The sequence below is a fragment of the Varanus komodoensis genome, unplaced genomic scaffold, assembly GCF_004798865.1.
Source record: "Varanus komodoensis strain SLA01 unplaced genomic scaffold, ASM479886v1 scaffold1, whole genome shotgun sequence".
NCBI classification, from domain to species: domain Eukaryota; kingdom Metazoa; phylum Chordata; class Lepidosauria; order Squamata; family Varanidae; genus Varanus; species Varanus komodoensis.
This window is the reverse complement of record NW_025335268.1, coordinates 61,592,880-61,607,318: the sequence shown is the minus strand read 5'-3', so window position 1 is coordinate 61,607,318 and position 14,439 is coordinate 61,592,880. Positions and strand designations below refer to the sequence as shown.

The 14,439-nt window shown below is 42.5% G+C and overlaps 1 protein-coding gene across 1 annotated transcript in view; it reads left to right on the top strand.

Moving 5' to 3' along the window:
- Positions 1-416: 416 nt before the first annotated feature.
- The window catches only part of GRIK2 (glutamate ionotropic receptor kainate type subunit 2), a 531,310-nt gene continuing 517,287 nt past the window's right edge, over positions 417-14,439 (top strand). Inside the window, exon 1 of the mRNA XM_044427342.1 lies at positions 417-531. Coding sequence (XP_044283277.1) covers positions 417-531 — 115 coding nt within the window. The remainder of the gene's footprint in view (positions 532-14,439) is intronic.

Sequence of the window (14,439 nt, the reverse complement as noted above, 5' to 3'; positions counted from 1 at the left end):
CCTCTAGGTTCGCCCGGCTGGCCGTCGCGCCTGCATATGCGCGTGTGTGCGGATCGCTCCCGGATTCCTCCCGCCCCCCCGCGCGCCCCGCCAGCCTCCCTCTCGCCCGACTACCATGGATGTCCCGCCATCCCTTGCAGTCGAAGGTTGCTCCTTGGCGCAGTGAATGAAGATCATGCAGGGATTGCTAATGGCTTTGGGAAGCGGAGAGACTCTCCCCTCGGTGTGACCATGCCGTGATCGCGTCTCAGGGCCCCAACAACACAAAACAAACAAACACAAGCGCAAAAGCACTTCTCCGGCTCCTCAGCGCTTTGTTTACCCGGCCGGGGGTGGGGGAGAAGAGCGACGACGACCCCGGCGCCTGAGCGAGGCGGCCAAGAGGAAAAGTGGCGCGTGTGTGCGTAGGAAACACCATGAAGATTATTTCCCCGATTCTAACTCATCCAGTCTTCAGAGGCACCGTTCGGCTGCTGCTTTGCTTACTGTGGATTGGATATTCCCAAGGAACCACGCATGTGTTGAGATTCGGTAAGGCGCCTTTATTCCCCTCTTTGCCTCCCCCCCCCCCCGCGTTCCTCCCTATCGTTGCTTGGCATCGTTGTGTGTGTCCCTCGGATCGTGCGGGAAGGAGGGGGGAGGTTGCGGGGAGGCGGGAAAAGGGGAGCTGGAGCTGCTTCCGGGCTAAGCGGGGTGTTTTGTCTCCTCCCGGTTGCGCCGAGGCGCCCGCGCGAGCCGCTGCCTGCGTTTCCCAGAGGCTGCCGCCGATCAAAGCATTCTTGGGGAGCTGACTGGCGAAGAGCGCCCGCCCAACCGAGGCTTGGCCGGTTGGGGCGCTCGGAGTACTGACCATCCGCGGACCTGGCTTGCTTTGGTTTCCTCTTTAGACTTGCCGTATTGGCGGGGGACGGGGGGGGGGGGGGCGCTGGGTTTGGGGGACTTTTTTTTTGCTTGCCTTTTGGGCCGGCCCAAAAACCCCCCCCCCCCCCCCCGCCGTCAGTCTGGCCCACTCAGACGCCAAGACAGGGTCGCCAAGCACAGCCCTGGAAGGCAGATCGCTTCGGCGTGCGTTCTCCCCGTAAAGGACGTCCGGATTCCGACGGGTCAGGCTGTTTGAGAGGAGACAAAACTAGACCTGTTCAGACCCTTTCCCACACCGTCACCCCCCGCCCCCGCAAGTAATCACTGAACTCTGAGCTGCTCGCGGCGACGGAGGGTGCCATCCCTGCATCGCTTCAGTCCAGGTGATGTGCTTTGAAACTGGAGTGGCTGATGCCTACAGGTGCAGTCTGCATCCCCATGAAAAGTCAGTGGAAAAACCCCGTGGAGAACAGCTGCACCCAGTGAGATTGCTTACAGGCGCTAGTTGGGTGGAAAAGGTTTTTGCACTGCATGCTAAGATCTCTTGTCCTTCAGTAAACTACCCTGCTGATGCCATGGAGGGCAGTGGGATTTCTTCCCAGTGAGTGAAGGCTCAGGGCCGGAGAAAGTGCAAGCGTTTCGAGTGTGAAAGAAGGGACCATTTCATGACAATTACTGACATTTCTCAGATGACAGAATTGTCCTCTGGTGAATTCCCTCCCCTCCCTCCCCCACAAAAAAACCCCCTCTGTCCCAGATTGACCTTTAACAAACTGTGCAAACCCGTAGTCTGGCAGGCCAGTCGCTCAGAGTAGAGAAGAATGAGTCCATGAAAATGTTCAAGGTCAGGGTTGCTAGAACTGCAGGAAGCAAACTTGTCCGAGGAAAGTTACTCCAAAAGAGGTGAGAGGCAATGCTGGCACGGAGCAGCAACCCTCCAATCCATGTCCCAGCCAGTTGTAAAATTCATATCCCATTCAAGTCAAGGACAAAACTCCTGTTGATTGATTTGAACAGTTGTACACCATGGCATCACCAGGGCAGTGAAATATGAATGCTGCTGCTGAAAGGTCGTGCCGAGTGAGAAATATCCTTAGCTTCCAAGCAAGGAAACCCCTCTCTTCTCCTGTCATCATTAAAAAATTCCACCCGGATGGTAACTGTTAGTAGCTTCGCTTGTTTTGTGCCAGAGACAGATAGAAAGACTTGTTACAATTGAAGGAAGAAACCACATGTTGGTGTTGTAAAGGTGCCAGGCTGGAATTGATCTGGTGTGTTGGATTCCTGGTTGCATTTTCTCTTCTCTCTCCCACCCCGCTAAGATTCTTGAGACACGTTGCTCTTAGCAACCATCTTCAGGAATGCCTCCTTGTGCCTTTGAACAGGGCTCAAGTTGGTCCTCAGAACACCTGTGTGCCTGTGTGTGCATGTCTGCATGAGTGGGGTGGTGGTGGTGGGGGACTGATTGCACGGTTTCTGACCTGCAGTCCATTGGCAGCACTGGAAAATAAATGTTTTCTGACAGAAGCCGGGTCTTCCAATTGTGACTGAGCCTTGGGATCTGCTGGGCTCTGAAAGTCAATAAGCAGGCACCTACACCTTTCCCCAAAGATGCTCTCTGGGTTAATTAAGGATGACCTACTCGGGAATTTCCCCAGTGCAGGGCAGTTCTTATGATGAAGCATTGACTGGAACATCGGTGATTGATCCGGCACTGGAGCCGATGCCTCCTTCTTTGTAAAGGTGGTGCGACTCCAGACAGCTGTACAATGAGTATTTCTCTCTCTCTTCCCCAGACACTCTTCCAAGCTGACAGTCTGTGCACAATGACAGATGTGGGTTAAAACCATGTAATCCCATTGAGTTCAATGGGGCTTTAAACTCAGTTTTAAATCCCATTGCTTCATCTTAACTGGATTGTGCAAGTGGCTGAAATAGTAACTTTCTAAACTATCCCCTGCACAATGATTTTGTTTTATTTATTTATTATTTTTTACTGTGTTAGGGGTTGGTTGGTGATGTTGTTGTTGGTTGGTAATCAGGGTGGTATGTAACACGGACACTTATGTTTTCCATGCTCCTGCTTAGCAAGTTATCTTTTCTTGGATGGGGGAGGACCAAAACTGAGATGCATTCTTATGGGAGGAGGACATTTCTGATTGTCAAGTATACCAGAACATTTGTCCAGATCTTTGTGTGTGTGCATGCATTTTCAAACAGGAATAATTCTAAGAGATGGGCATTTGTGGGTGAGGTTGAGAAAGTTCTGCTGAATAAATCAATAATACCTGGGAACTTTGGTTCTGTGCTTATGACTTGCTGAAATAGGAATGTATCCTGAGAAAAAAGGGGGTGGCTCTGAAAAATCCTACAGCCAGTCATCTACTGGCTCTCCCCCTGTCCCAGGGTCTGAAACCATGGAAGCAATAGATCAGTGGCCAACAGCTCTCTCCCCTCTTTCCTTCTGTTGGCATTTTCTACCTCCATCCCTGCTGTGTAGTCAGTCTGCCTTCTCCTCTCTGTTTGCTTCTCTTTTTCTCCCACTCTTCAACCACACTGAAATAGCAGGTTATCAGTCACTCACAGACAACAGCCACTGATCCATGCATTTTGAAAGGCTGGTGCCAGGTTATCCCAAAATCTCCACAAGAGCCTTCTGACCAATTTGGGATGAGCAAGACCTGCCCAAGTCGCTGTCCCCTATCTCTGAGCACAAAAGCAAAGAGCCGTGCTTGTAGCGGGCTACAAATATTCATGCACATCTCCCTTCCTTGCACACATACACCCCATTACTTGGGTGAACTCAGGGGAAACTGGCATCAAGATGCAGCCGAGGTGGCTATGCTTTGGCTCTTGCATGCAGACCCTGGACTTTGCAAAAGGGGGAGGGGAGGAACCAAGGATTGCACAGGTTGCAGTCCTGTCCCCAGTAGGATCAAGAGATGCATTGCTACAGGCTTCAGCCAGGATGTCAAATTGGCTATTCCGGCAGGCAACAAATAAACCCATGCATAGGAACCACAATCCCAGGTTCTTTTCTGTGGAGTACAAGAGACACATGTGAATGTGTGCAGCCCAGAGGAATTATATTTATTTTATAAATAAAAACGTCTAAATTTCTCTTGCCACAACAGTCTCTCAGGGAATATCATTGCTCCATGATGAGTTATTTAAAATTACTCACTATGGGATGAGTCTCAGTGAGGGATTCCCTTGTCTCAATGAGTGTGTATAGGTACACCAAAATATCATTTCAGTACCAAGGCCAGTTCCTGGAAATGGCACCGTTTGGGTCTGTCAAAACTAAGGGAACGTTGTGCCATCATTCTGCAATTTCTTCGGTGAATTTGCAGTTCTGTATACATAACAGCTGTATACGTTAGTGAATTTTATATTATTGAGTCTTATTATTTATTTACTTCCAGGCAAATAGGTGTAGGCTCTGTCTGATTAGAAGAATCTCTTTATTTTAATGGGCTCTTTATAGTAGTGCTTATGTCACAACTAAGTTGCTCACATCTCTAATCCAACTAGCAAATAAGATTCATGCCTGGATCTTAACAGCATTTATTAAAACTAGGACTGCCACCTGATTAAAAAATCTTAGTCAATAAATAATATGGATTTTTATTCAACTAACCAATTTACAGACATTTCATAAAAATAAAACATTTTTTTGAAATAAATAGAAGATGGTCTTTTTTACAGGTGATGCACTTGTGTTGCAGTATCCAATATCACAGAAGAGGCATTCCATCTTCTATGCCGTGAGAGTAGTGGGAATTTCCCATTTAGGATAGTGCTCATGTATTTGAATTATAGCTTTTATACACACTGGAACAGTTCTCCTACTTAATGGAAAATACTTGAAAATACTTCTAGTATGAATATTTATTTATTATTACATTTATATCCCACCTTTTCCAACAAATAGTGACATATATGATTATCTTTTCCTATTCAGCAGGTTAGGCTGAGAATCAGGGACTGGTTCAAAGTTGCCCAGAGAGCTCCATGACTGAACGGGGACCTGAGGTCAAGCCTCTTCTGTTGCAGTCCAGCACTCAAACCTCTTTAGCACAGTGGCTCATGCACCAACACACACACACACGTGTATTTCCTACAATACAGTCTTTGCTTATTATATTGATACACAGAAAAATGGGCCCTGAGGATAGCTTACAATTTATTTATTTATTTATTTGTTTACAACCTGGGTTCTCTGCATGATATAAATCAAGAATTAAAATTCAATTATAATATAAATACAAAAGCAAAACAATAGTGGTCAACACCAACACATTCCGTTAATACCACAACACTTCCCCAGTGCTGGCAGATCTAAAAAAAATGGTTTTCACCATTCCAGAAATTCTTGAAAGTGCCAAGGAGCTACTTGAAAGCCTGGGACAATATACAGGCGTTTACCTGACATGGAATGCATGATAGGCTGCAGTGAAGCCTCCTTGGGACAGCATCCCATAAAGGCACACTAAGAATGAGAAGACTTTCTCCCTAGTGGCCGTTAGCAGCAACTAATTGGGTTTTAAGTATGGTGTAGAGAAGAAGAATCAAATGGAAGCCCTCATTTGGTCATATTGTCTGAGTACTTTCAGGTGGATTTTGGATTTGCCCATGTGTTAGTTTCCTTTCACATGCTTCATAGTTCAGAATACAGTAGTAGCAAGTTCTCTGACCCATCACAATATTTTGGTTCATTGTCACATGGCCCACCTAATTTTTGAAAATATGAGGAGATCAAAATGAGCGTGCATGCTAAATCCTCTGATGTGAGATGACTAGGATAGGGGAAATTTTCCCTGACCCTTTTTGTTTTTTTGTATGCTTTTGTAAATATTATTATGCATTTTACTTTCTCTCTCTCTCTCCCTTTCTCCCTCTCTCCCAAGATATTTTCATGTGTTTAATTTCAGTAGCTTAGAGGTATTTGTAAATATGGTTAGAAGTATATCAGTCTATGAAATAAATATGTAGAACCATTTCATTCCAAGCTGTCTGTGATGTATACCTTTCCCTTTCTTTGCAAGAGCTTTGAGACTTAGTTTAGACCTCAGATGTGGCCTCTAGGGACTCAGTTAGTTACAATTAATTTCAGTCAAATACTAATTACTGTTGAATGTATCGTATATTTAAGATTTGAATCTGCACCCAGCTGGTAATTTTCTCCACACCTAACCTATGGCCCTCACTGTTTTCCCCCCGGCCACACTCCATACTGTCTTCAGCAGGGATAAAAATGATGAAGGAAGTGGTTTGAGGACTGCAGCCATAGCAGGTTGCAGCTCTTTTATATTTTGCCTTACTCCCTCATTATCTTTTTCTCAGGAGCTATATTTAATTTTTTCAAAGAAGCCTTACAGGGCATTGAATAATATTGGCAACTGAATGGCTACATTTAAAGCAGAAAAGAGGCACAGAGGGACCTTGTTTCCAAGGCCTTCTGATGTCTGTTTCTATCCAGAGTGTGTTTTACTGAACTCTGATCTAGCATGTCTCTTGAGTCAAATTTTCATCTGATGACTCTTTCTAGAAAAATAATGATAGCATCACAGTCTTCTCAAACAGGGGAAAATAGCTAGAGAAGAAAGACAATTGACATATTTGCTTATGATCAGTTGTTGCTTGTGCAGCCTTTCAAAGGGATGCTGTCTCTGACTGTAGGGATGCTGTTTAATTTTGAAGTGAGGAAGGACTGGGAATCTGAAGGCCTGTGGGGCAGGTGATGGAAAATCTGCACGGAAATGCCAGAAGAGTCCAGGGGTGAGAAATGATTTTAAAAATAAGTAATATGGATTTTGCTATTCCCAGCCCCACTCCAGGTTTCAGATTTCTAGGAAAGATTTCTCTCTTCATGTTTCAGATAGTTATTTTCTGAGAGCATGCCAATTCCAGGTTATTATGAATTAGTGAGTAACACAAAGGAATGCTCTTAAGGTACTTCACTTTTTCATAATTTAATCCTGAATATATCAAAGAAGAACTTTTAAAATTTATTATTTGTTTTAGTAATATACTGTTTATCTTACTGTATTTTATTGTAAACTGCTCAGGGAGCCCTTTGGATTATGAGGTGGTAAATAAATGTAATAAGTAAATACTGTGTGAATTTTCTCTTACACCTGCATTTCAATACTGACAGTTAAGATGGTAGCCCTAAATATGTGGGCTGAGATGCTTGTGTGATTCAGTGAACATATTCACACCACCCTTCGTTCCCACCTGGGTTTATTAATCAAAGAAGGGTCACATGCCCTTACAGGAAAGCTATAAAGCATTTCAACAGTTCAGACTGCCAGAGTAACTTCTGCCCTTTTGAAGGGAGAGAATACAATAGAAGATAAGCACAAGGAACAAAGAATGAGATTTAATTCCTAACACAGTTGTAGTTGCTATAGTAGGGAGGGGAGACTGCAGGCATTGAATTTGCCTTTTGCTTTCTTCAGGTCAGATAAAAGGAATCAGAATCGAGAGTGGCTATGCAGGCAGCCAGAACTGAATCTCCCCTTGTATTCCAAGCCTCAGTGATGGGTAGGAAAGCACAGCCAGAGTTTCTGCATGGAATGGTCCTCTAATGCTCTTGCTAATGGAGATTTAATGATATAGTATTGACAGCTGGATGATTGTTTTTGCAAGGCCATTATTATAGTAAGAGGGGGCAGAGAAGGAGGACGTTGGGTCCATCCATGTCTTTCCCAGGGTACCACTCTTTACTGGAGTGGCGTCTTTTACTTCAACATGACCACAGCAGGCAACTTGAGTCAGATTTCTTTCCAACTGATTACTCTCTTCCCAGAAATGATTCTTCTCTGCTCTTGCAGTCCGTCCTCCAAGAAGAAAAGTCAAACTGAATAATGCATCAATACATTGAACTTGGAGAAATCAGCCCTTCCTCCTTCCTGTTTTTCTGCAGGTGCTTAAACTGTGCTTGAGGGTATTTGTATGGCAGAGAATAAGTCTGACATTTTGATTTCCAAAAGATGTGAAAGAGCTGGTTAGGTCTTGCAGCCTCTGTGGAGCTGATTGTGAAGACATTTCTTCCCTACCCTGCTTGTTTGTTTATCAGGAGCCAGGGAAAATTTCACTTGCTAAAGGCAAGAGGCCTTCTGTGTGCATTAACAAGGTATTTAAACTCACTTTCAGCAGCAACAGTCAAAATAAGAAACAAAAAAAAGTCTTTGGAGGAAAGCGAAGGTTAAGAGTCTCTCAAAGGAAAGAAGAAGGGGGGCAAAGCATTGTTATTGACTGGTCCAGATTAAAGAGCAGAGAGGAAGATTTCAATTTGATAACGTCACAGCCCTTCCTGTTTTTCTTTGCCGCTTGTGCCGACAATTTTGTAAGGTAATTAAATTGGCTGATTGAAGTCACAGTGGTCATGGGGCGATAAAGACCATTTGGATTTAATGGAATTTAAAAACAACAGTGAGCGGCACACAACTCTTACGAACAAGAATTTTAATGATCCATTCAGGGTGCTGACTAAATAGAATGTCCTGGAACAGGTTTAATTGAAAGGGCAAACCCGATTAGGTGTATGCAGTCTTTATGGCTGGAGATAGGGGAATTAAAATCATCCTTTTAAAAAGACTCATTAATGCATTATCAAGATTTAAGGCAGGTCAAATAAATGCTCTTCTGTGGGATAATCTTTGGAGGATTCCCACTCCACACTGAAAGCAAAGTAAACTTGTGAAAGGATGTCCTATTGATCAGCGATACAGCATAGATTTTTTAAAATTTTTATTTTTAGACTGGCTACTTTTGGTTTCTGGAAGTCTTGGAGAGTTCATTTAACACTATCAATATAAATGTGAGTGATGATGAGCAATGTACTTTCTGCTACTAGAGATAAGGAATTTGAGAATGGATGTGTGGATTCTAGGCTTGAAAGGTTTCCTATTTAACCCTCTGCTATAGTTCCCTGAAACTGTCCCCCTCCCCAACTCAGACAGCATTGTTTTCTTAAGTTTAATCTCTCCTCCCTTTCAGTGACTCACAATGAAAGTACACTTGGATGCCCAGCCAAAAATAAAATACAATAAACCGGACAGTCTGTTGTTTGCATTTTCTTTGATTCCAAGTCTGCGTGCAGTCTCATTAGTGAAGTGGTACCACCACATATGTTGCAGATTAGAGGAAATGCCATGCATAACATTATGTAGTCACACTTCCATATCTGGGGGATGAAAAGGCCAGCATTTTAAAGTGGGGTCATCACTCTGTGTGTTCCTAAATTTATGCTTCTCTATTGGAACTTCATTATATTCCCATGATCATAATATAGCTATGTGGAAATGCATGGAACTAAGTGATGATGGAATAATGTATTTGTGCTGTAACTCTTGTGATATAGAAAATGATTATTCCCCTTAATACAACGATGGAATCCAATATTTACTGAGCAGCATGTAGTAACATCAGAAGGACTACTTGAAATGGTGGCTCTTTTACATGCCTCCAGAACAGTTACACTGGAAAAGTCAGCAAATGCCTTTTATTGGATTGGAAGTGGGCTTCCAAGTTGTACAGAAGTTTAGCAGACAACCTTTCTAGTTCAGGGCTTAGAACATTAATTAAAATAAATGCCACACAGCTGTGATACTTGCCCGAGTCTAGGTTGAAACCCACTCCCCTCATTTTCCCCCTCTAAGCACCTAATTTTCAAAAGAACTCTATGCAACCTGGAACTCTTCTAGTTTACTGGTGAGGGTTTTTTTTAATACATGGCATCACCTTACTTGCTCCTTGGTTCCCATTATGCAAATTCCAGTGATTTAAAGTTTGCTTAGCAGAGACAACAAGGAGCAATGTATAGATGTTATTACTGAATCTAGAGAGCACCTACAAATGCATTCTTCAGAAGATGAAAGTCCCTTCATTCAAGGCAGGATGCAAACATGGAAGATAGTGAAGCGGAAGGATGTGAAGCTATGCATGAGGTGAATTTCTCGGTATTAGTACCTAGATCCCTGCCTGTAAGCATGTTTCTCTTCCCTCCTTTTCTTTTCTAGAGGATCAGAATGAAAGCTTGTAAAATATAGTCTTTTAATGGAGCTTAGCGGTAAAGCAGTTTTGCTGCCTTATAGAGCATTTTCTATTAGAGATGTTAGCAAGATGCATAAATCAGAATAAGGATACCTCCACTCTGTGGGTGTAGCTTCTGCCCATGTAAAGAGCTGATTCTAAGTCCCCCCCCTCCCCGGCTCTCAATTGCAGCTTCACTCATCTTCCTTGCTAACCTTGATTTTTCAGTGTCACCAGCCAGTTCTTCCCTTTCTACCCCATTCATCTCACATTCTACATCTGAACTGTCTAGCTGAGAATGCTGCATTGAGAGAAAGCCAGTCCCCATCTCCATACCCTGCTACCTTTTATTCTTTTGTTCATCATCAAGGCTTCATGCATCTGTGCTCCTTTTCATAACTCAGGTGCATTTGCAAAGCATGATGCAGCAGCTGGAAGTGGGAGGTCATGACTTGAATCCCTGCATTGGCTATGAATTGGGGATAGGTTCAGGCAGGTGCCTCTGGAGTGGAAATTGGATCCAAACTATATCTGAGTTTTAAGCTGGGACCTGTGCAGTCCCTGCAAGTCTATTCATTTCGACAGAGCTAATTTATGCACTAAAGTTTGCTAAACAAAAGCAAATAGCCACAAGGCATTTAAATCCAAACAAATCCCTAAGCAAACAGAACATTCTGATGCTTTCTCTTGTGATAAATTAAAATGTCTTAACGGTACAAGGAAAACCTTAGTACAGAGATATAAAGATGTTCATGTAAGTCTCTCACCCCGTGTGTGTGTGTGTGTGTGTGTAACAGTAGAAGAGTAAAAGAAGCTATTTTCCTATATGGGTTGCAGTTTTTCACATTGTTCACTGCACTCTCATTCTGGACAAAGTATTGTGAACAACAATATTAGAAATGGATAACTTAGAGCAGAAAGCAGATCAGAATCTACTAGTAGTTCTCTAGGTGATTTGCAATAAATCTTCAAAGATTTGTGACTCCCAAGTTTGAAGAACAAATTTTCTTTTTTCACCTAAATCAGACTGTTGAAATCAAGAATGCCTGGAGAACCAGGGCTGGGGTTTTGTGTGAACTGGCAGTGAGCTCAGCTCATTCCTGTTTTTGAAACAACACCAGATACCCCTAGACTCAGAATATGCTCAGAAGCATCCTGATCTTCAAATGGAAGTGACTGTCTTGGATCTGTAGTCCAAACCATTTGAGAGTACCAGCTGATCATATGGAGGGAGGAGAGAGAGGGCTGTTCTGATAGGCTTTCAGCTTCTGCTAAGTGAATCCATCCATCCCTTCTGTATGTGAATTAACATGAATATCTGTTCTGCACAGTCTGTGCAAACCATTCGCCTACTACCCTACCACCGGTATGCCCATCTAATCTGTATGCACAGTTTTGTGCTTCTGAATACTTTGTCTGATAGCTTTAATAAACACATGGAAGTAACCTGGATGTCCATGGCTTAGGAATTGATGTTTTGATGTCTACTGCTTAGGAATTAAATGGTCACCACCTACAGCAATAACTCATATGCAACCTGGTGCTTTGCTTTTGCTTTTGCTTTGCTTTGCTGTTTTGTGACATAGGGAATGGAGGCTAAGCTAGGCATGATGCTAAACCCATAATTAAGAAGTTGTCAGGGTTTTTAAAAAGAAAGTAATAGCAGGAATGGTTGGGTCTTGCTTTCATGAGAATCAGAGCACTGTGGGCGGAGAGGTTTAACCCTATTTTCCTCTACCAAGATCCCAGTGGAAATCACTCCCCTTTAATGCTATTAGTACAACTGATGGACTTCCTAATGTTGCATTTAATGCCATGCCTAGTTTTTAAATGCATTTTGTATATAGTCATCAACACTAAAGATTTCAGTCATCTCATCACAAAGGAGAGTATATTTTTCAAAATAAACTGAGATAATATAGCTGATTTCCCACACAGTGTGGGAAAGGGTTCTATGTATTTTACAACATGTTCTTCAAGAAGAATGCAAAAACATGGATGAGAATGTTAAAGAATGCCCCTAGGCTCTTTTTTTTCCTTTCAAAATCAGACTCTTCCTTTTAAGAGCTTATTGCTTCTCTTAAAATTAAACATTAATTTCTAATGGGATTATTTTATATCCGCTTCTTCTAGCAACTTTTGGGTAGTTTAGCTGCAGGATGAAGCTAAATAATTTTTATTTAATTTTTTTTCCACATAAGCATTCTGCCCATCTCAGCAGCTGGCAGTCAGTCATATATTTCAGCTGGAGTCCTTCAGAAATTCTAAGCAAGGGTTCCAGTTTTATGTAAATAATTCATTTGCTTGATTGCACATTACAGTACTTAACAAAAGCCAATATCAAGATTCAGCACCTCGAAAAAGCTAACTCGCAGCATTATTACTTCTTTGATTTTGATCTGTCTTGCAATATCTAGAATCTTTCAGGTAGCTGGTCTTCATCTATTGTGTGTGATGGGAATGTTTTCTCCCTGTCTTGTGTGGCATGGGGTGGAAAAGCAGATCCTGCTATAGAGGCCATACAGACCATCTTCTCTCTTCTGTTTGTAGGGTTGTCTTCCTGAATTCCAGTTTTAAAGATAAAAAGCCCTAAACAGGGAAAACAGGAGTCTTGATATTGCCCCTCACCAGCATTAGCACTTTCAATTCCACTCTAAAGTGAATAGGAAGCCTGGGTAACTCCTTCAGAATCAGTGTAATATGATGCCATCTGAGATCATGTTGAAGAATGGGAGCTGACTTTTGCACTGGTTGAAGCCTTCACGTTGTCTTCAAGGGGAGCCCCATGTATAACACATGGCAATATTCCGCCTAGGGAATCAAGAGACTAGAGAACCCCCAGTAGCACTGGAAGGAATAAAACTTACAAGGATTATGATAAACGCTACAAATGCATTGCATTTACAGAGACATCTTCATGAGTGATATTTATATGATATATGTAGCGTGGCCACCTAATGCATTCCTTTCCCATTGCTCTTAACTTCGCCTGCCATTAACTGTCTTTTCTCCCAGCCCCTTGTCCCATTAAAATCTCTTTACACTGATAGCATTAAAAATGCTCCCCGATGAATTCAGATGCAATTTGAGGTGCTACCCTGAAAAATATCAGCACAACTTGTACTTCCTGCTGCTAAATAAGTTATGTGTAGTCACTATAAAGCATCAGTCAATGGGTACAATCCATCAGGAACAAAGCTCTAATGTCACAAAGGAAGATATACTTGATAGATGGCACCCGATACATTCTGAATGAACTTGGGGAACTAGAAATGACATCCCAGACAATGAACCACATTAAGAATTATTTTGGTATGTATATCTCATTGAAGTTCAACTGGCTCAGAAGCACTGCTTGTGACTTTGCCTGTATTATAAGGTTATACAGATAGGGCATATACTGATCTTTTAGAATGAAAAGAACGGCAGGAAGGAAAAATTCTATTTATTAGTAATATGGCCTTTGTTCTCAGATGCCAACAGTTTCTCCATTCTTTGTAGTGAACTTTTCTGCCCACTCATTCAGTCTGCAAACCATGCCAAGGATTAACCTCCCTCCCCACCAAAACCTCACAAAGTTGAAAAAAGCGTTAAAAGACATTAAAAGATCTGTCTTAAATATCTTAAGGCAAAGGAAAATCACATTTCAAGATCAAACTAACATTATCTAGCCACATCAGGACATTATCCTGAGCATTGCCTAGGAGTGACCTTTTGTATCTAGACACTCAAGTTTTATGGTTTAATGTGAATCTCCAGGGTCTGGTGACTTCATACCAGGCCTGTAATTTTACTCAAAGGCTTTAGGGCTTAGGGAAACAAGAAAGAAAGGACACAAGACTTAAGTGTTTCAAATGACTTCATTTTTATTCCTTTCTGGTACCAGCACAACTCTTTCATTGTTCCTGGTGACAAGCAACCATAAAATAAAAATTAAAAGCTACCTCTAACATTTATAATGTGAGAGGAATTCTAGCAGTCTATTTACTGGATTGTAAAAAAGGAAAAAGGTCATAGGGCAAGTTCCATAAGTACTTTATTTTCCCTGGCGGCCTAGGTAATTTTTGGCACAACATCAAAATAATGCATTCTCAAGGTGATAAAAATAAAACAACAGAACAGAGTAAATAATCAACCATTTCCTACCCAAAGCCTAGCTTAATGGTACTATATTGTTATACTGTACTATACCATTACTATACGAGGACTATACTATACTATACTGTTACTATACTACTACTATACTGTAATACCGTTGTACTGTACTCATCCAGTTTAACAGTGCTGCACTTAGTTGCCTCTTCTCTCATATTAGGAGTCTACTTGAATGAGAAAGAGTGTTCTTCACATGAACCCCATCCCCCATAGACCTTGAAATGACATGCCGGCAGCAGGCTTCTGCCAGTGGGTCCCAGCGGACTTGGCTGCCTGGGTCAAACACATGATGCTCCCACCTTCCAATTCACATGCAAAAGCGAGTCACTGCCCACTCGGTCTTACTTCAGCAATTGTGATGCAACAGGTCTGCCCATGCCT